The sequence below is a fragment of the Pyrus communis genome, chromosome 14, assembly GCF_041283825.1.
Source record: "Pyrus communis isolate YQ-2024b chromosome 14, ASM4128382v1, whole genome shotgun sequence".
NCBI classification, from domain to species: Eukaryota; Viridiplantae; Streptophyta; class Magnoliopsida; order Rosales; family Rosaceae; genus Pyrus; species Pyrus communis.
This window is the reverse complement of record NC_142578.1, coordinates 8,925,028-8,930,158: the sequence shown is the minus strand read 5'-3', so window position 1 is coordinate 8,930,158 and position 5,131 is coordinate 8,925,028. Positions and strand designations below refer to the sequence as shown.

Here is a 5,131-nt window from a genome sequence, read left to right as displayed (position 1 = left end):
GTCAATTGATTTTATTAGGGTAAAACCTCAATTATTTTTTCATTACAAAAGGTAGATTGGTTGAACTATTAATTGTATATTTTTTTTCTCTCACTTCTACATTATTAAAAAAACTATTTGAAAACCCTACTACAACACTAGCCATAGGATTTAATCTCACTTATGTGATATTAAACTCTTACCGTTGAATTCTTTGATCTCATTTATGTTTCTAGTATTATATTTTTATTTAATTATTTATTGATTAAAATATATCTTCTTTAATGAGTCGGGTTATATTACCTGTTAAGATTACGGGTCGATTCTGGTTGGATCTTATTATCTGTTCATTTTAACGGGTATTATACGATACCACCTGTTAAGATATCATATATGTCATAAAAACGATATGAACACGAAAAACCGACACTAATACCAGGTCTAGGAGAAAGTGATGTTATCTGGAGAAAGATACAGTGGAAACAATTGACAAATAGACGATGTGCATAGCATTTAGGTAGGTAGGCAACATTGTAATAAAGTACCGCAGGAACAGGTAAGCATTGAAGGGCAAGGCACCCAGAACCACAACAATAATAATGTCCTTCCTTCATTGAATACGTGAATTCTTCTTGTAGAATATTTGAATTCTTCATTTTTTTTAGGTATTTGCATTGAATAAGTTGAACCCCAAGTGGTTGTTTGTGGTGGTTAAGCGGCTGCAAAGAAAAAAAAATGAAACCAAAACCAAAAGCAATCGAAGGACTCTTTTGCTATCATCGCCCTCAAACTTTGTTCTCTAAACGAATTAGATAGGTGGCGGATTTTCCAACCAAATTATTTAAAGCCAAAACAAAACAAAACCCTCTCTTTGTTACCTCCTCCAAATATCTCTCTCTCTCCTTCTGAGTTTCCTTTTATCTATTAAACCCTCTTCTTGTTTTGGAAAAATAGTTAGAGAGAGAGAGAGAGAGAGAGAGAGAGGAAGAGGAAGAGGAGAGAGAGGAAGAGAGAAGAAATCATGGCTGGTATTGCTGGTCCTTGTTCTTCTGGTGTGCTGTTTAGATCAAGAGAAGCTGGGGGCATTAATGGAGCTTCCATGGCACAGTTTGATGGGCTTAGGCAAGTGGAGACCATGCATATGCCTGTAAATGGTAACAAGTCAAATGGCTTGGGTTTTACCTCAGGTAAATAAACTCTCTTCTGTTATTGTCAATTTTCCTTTTTTTTTACCTTCTGTTTTTATGATGCAATGGCATTATAGTTATTATAAGTGATAGAGATTAAAAATGATATTAAAGGAAGTGAGGTTCCACTATAAAATCAATTAGCAGGTAATTAACTAGGAACGACTATTTTCAAGGGAAGGGCTAAGGATATTCCTTCCAAATGCAGTGTCTATGACATCTTTCCTAGCTGTAGTGAGGCTTGAGATTCAAGCATGGTTGGATATTAGTTTAGTTTGTTCCTAAATTGATTCTCAATTTACAATATTGAAAAGCTTGTTACTTTATAAATATGCTAAATTGGTCCATCCTTCTTCTAATTCTTCTGTTTTGTGCCCTTGCTACTACTATTAAGTTTTATCTTGAGAAATCCAGTCTGATCAACCTGAAGTTCTGAACTATTTATCAAGTTTATTTTTGTTCGAGTTTGAGGCCTATACTCCAATCTGACAACCTAACACGCGAGATATATTGCAAAAGAACTTACCTTATCAACTCATCTAATTAATTCGAATGTCCTCTTCTCATTGTGGGGCATTTGTATTGGTTTGGTGCTTTGGTTAAGGATCAGAGAAGTGATTTTTCTCAATTGGGTGTCCAGTTCTAATCTAGTTCTCCATTCTCAGCACCAAAATGCAGGATAATCAAGGCCATGGCGTCTTCAACTGTTTCTGGTCCCAAAAGAGAAACTGATCCCAAGAAACGAACTGTAATAACAGGAATGGGTCTAGTCTCAGTTTTCGGAAGTGACATTGATACATTCTACAACAAACTCCTGGAGGGAGAGAGTGGGATCACTCTAATAGATAGGTTTGACGCTTCAACCTTCTCAGTTCGGTTCGCTGGACAGATACGTGCTTTCTCCTCCAAAGGCTACATTGATGGGAAGAATGATCGCCGTCTAGATGATTGCTGGAGATACGGTATTGTTGCTGGCAAAAAGGCCCTTGAAGATGCCAACCTTGGACCTGAAGTTCTCCAAACTGTCGGTCACATTCTTACCATCTGAAAAATGCATTTCAGGTTTTCTCGCCCGTTATAGCGTTGAACACTTATCTGATACATTGATTTTTTGTTTTAACAGATGGATAGAACAAGGATCGGAGTGATTGTGGGGACTGGCATGGGAGGCTTAACAGCTTTCAGCGCTGGAGTTGAATCTCTTATTCAAAAGGGATACAAAAAGATTAGTCCATTTTTCATTCCTTACTCCATTACCAACATGGGGTCGGCTTTGTTAGCAATTGACACTGGCTTAATGGGACCCAACTACTCCATCTCCACTGCTTGTGCCACCGCAAATTACTGCTTTTACGCAGCTGCGAATCACATTAGAAGAGGTGAAGCAGATATTATGGTAGTTGGTGGAACTGAGGCTGCAGTCATGCCCACTGGTGTTGGTGGGTTTATTGCTTGCCGGGCTTTGTCTCAGAGAAACGATGAACCCCACAGAGCTTCCAGACCATGGGACAAAAATCGTGATGGTTTCGTTATGGGAGAAGGTGCTGGTGTACTGGTAATTAAAAAATCATATATCGTTCTTCTGTAGTGTGACTTTACATATGATTACATTGTGTATGGATCCTGGATCTTACTGAATATTTGTTTTTTCGTTCTGCAAAGGTTATGGAGAGCTTGGAGAGTGCATTGAAAAGAGGAGCACCGATAATTGCAGAGTACTTAGGAGGTGCTGTGACGTGCGATGCTCATCACATGACTGATCCTAGGTCAGATGGTCTTGGTGTATCGTCTTGCATAACCAGGAGTTTAGAAGATGCTGGAGTTTCCCCTGAAGAGGTAAGAGCATTTGTTGTTCTCCAAAACTAAGGAAATTTTTATTCGCCAATTAATGTATCTATGGCCATTCGAGATTCTGATTTTTTTGTGTGGACAAACTATGATTCACAGGTGAACTATGTGAATGCTCATGCAACATCTACATTAGCAGGGGATTTGGCTGAGTTTAATGCAATCAAAAAGGTCTTTAAGGACACGTCCGAGATGAAGATCAACGGGACCAAGGCAAGAACCTGAATTCCATTTACATATTTACTCTCAAAGAAATGATTTAGTAACTCAGTGTGCATACTATTTCCCACTAAAATCCGGCAAGACGGATTATTTTTACACTAAACTTATCACACGAAAACAGGTCATTCCAATTATCTTTTTCTTTTTTTTTTTGTTTAAGTCAATGATCGGACACGGTCTTGGAGCTGCTGGGGGATTGGAAGCCATTGCAACCATTAAAGCAATCAACACTGGCTGGCTCCATCCTACAATTAATCAAGATGTATTGCTTTTTCCCCACTACATTCACTTTCCCCTGCTTTTGCTTCATTTTTTTCATATCAAATTATGCTGTTTTAATTCAACACTTACTAATACTTGTGGTTCGTAGGACTTGGAGCCTACTGTTACAATTGACACTGTCCCGAATGTGAAGAAGCAACATGAGGTTAACGTTGGTAAGTGCTTTTACACACTCTCATAAATATGCCAAAATATAGTTTCTAAGTTCCTTGTATTACAAGATACGTAGTTTCCCTTGGCTAATCAAAGATCTCCCACTTGCAGCTATTTCAAATTCATTCGGCTTTGGCGGACACAACTCCGTGGTTGTCTTTGCCCCTTTCAGTCCCTAAATAACATTCAAGCCATGAAGAAAAGAAATATCTTACACTAATATTTTGCTACTTAGAACCATTGATTCGGTGATGTTTCCATTTCTTTGAAGCATACAAGATGAGTATGAGCATCAAGTGCACCTCAAGCTCATGTAGCCCTTTTCCGTGTGCAAATGATCGGATTTAGTGTGAGAATGAAGTGCATTGTCAAGAGTCTTCACGCGCATGAAGCGGATTTAGGGTTTCTACATTTTTTTTTTTCCATTGAATAAAACATGAAATCAACTTTTTATTTTTGCTGTTCTTGCCCCACAGTGTCTTGTTTGCCCATTTTTTCTGTTTGTAATTTAAGTGAATTTTGTATGGAGGAGTTCAAAACATAATTGGCCCACTAAAGGACTTGAATGAAATTTCTTTCACCTTATTCTTTGTCCAAGTTAATTGCCATTGTTTATCCAATTTGAAGAAAACTAATATGTATTAGGAACTAACATTCTGCTAAGCTCCAGAAATTAAATATGACCATTAGTCATATAATTTGATATTAGAAACAATTAGGCAACTAAACCAAACGATGATATTGTAGCCTTTCCTCAAGAAATTGTTTTCTGGACAATTTTCCTTAAGAAATCAAGAATAAGAATGGTCATCATTCATCAAAGTATGTAGCAGATTTAGGATTAACTCAAACAATGAGGATTAAATAACTGGAATTGTTGTGGGATCAGCTGGAGTAACCATCTTCTTATTTGGCCCAGCCACCGCCCACCGGAGTCGTAGTAGCAGCAGAAACTTGAGCAGGCTGCTGTTGAGGAAAGGGAGCACTGAGCCGCAGGCTGATAAGGAGCTCCATTTATCTTAAAAAAAGAACATAGATAATATATTAGAGAACTGCCCAAAAGCTTAACCCTATAAGGAAATGTGTCAACAAAGTATTAAATTAGCACTCTCCCTCTTATTCAGCCACCATGATGTAGATGGAGAGACAATCGGACACGTGCATAGTAGCACAGTGGAACAAGTGTAGCACCCGAAGGTAAGTAGTTGAAAATATGTGGGGGATGGGGGCTCTAATACCATGTTAGAAAATCATTGCCTCAAAAGTTTAAGGTATATATTAGAGAAATGATCCAACAATGTATATCAAGCTAGGGTAATGGCTAGCTGTTGAAGAATCAGGGTTGTCAATTTTATCACCTCAGTTGTTGTATACCCCAGCATAGGACACGCATATATGCATTATAGCACACAAAAATGAAATTTGATCATCGCCTTAGAAGTGGTGTAATGCTGAAGGGA

The 5,131-nt window shown here is 38.0% G+C and overlaps 1 protein-coding gene across 1 annotated transcript; it reads left to right on the top strand.

Annotated features, from left to right (window-relative positions):
- Positions 1–522: 522 nt before the first annotated feature.
- On the top strand, positions 523–4,256 carry LOC137713555 (3-oxoacyl-[acyl-carrier-protein] synthase I, chloroplastic). Its single transcript, XM_068452866.2, has 8 exons — positions 523–1,166; positions 1,832–2,190; positions 2,290–2,721; positions 2,829–3,002; positions 3,114–3,227; positions 3,397–3,498; positions 3,607–3,673; positions 3,783–4,256. The coding sequence occupies exons 1-8, from the start codon at positions 1,001–1,003 to the stop codon at positions 3,848–3,850; spliced, it is 1,482 nt and encodes a 493-aa protein (XP_068308967.2). The 5' UTR covers positions 523–1,000; the 3' UTR covers positions 3,851–4,256.
- The last annotated feature ends 875 nt before the right edge of the window (positions 4,257–5,131 follow it).

Excerpts from the sequence above, each read along its gene's own strand:
- LOC137713555 (XM_068452866.2), top strand. The coding sequence starts at position 1,001 with ATGGCTGGTATTGCTGGTCCTTGTTCTTCTGGTGTGCTGTTTAGATCA. Across the intron at positions 3,003-3,113 it reads CTGGAGTTTCCCCTGAAGAG|GTGAACTATGTGAATGCTCA; the intron begins GTAAGAGCATTT and ends TATGATTCACAG. Across the intron at positions 3,499-3,606 it reads ATCCTACAATTAATCAAGAT|GACTTGGAGCCTACTGTTAC; the intron begins GTATTGCTTTTT and ends TGTGGTTCGTAG.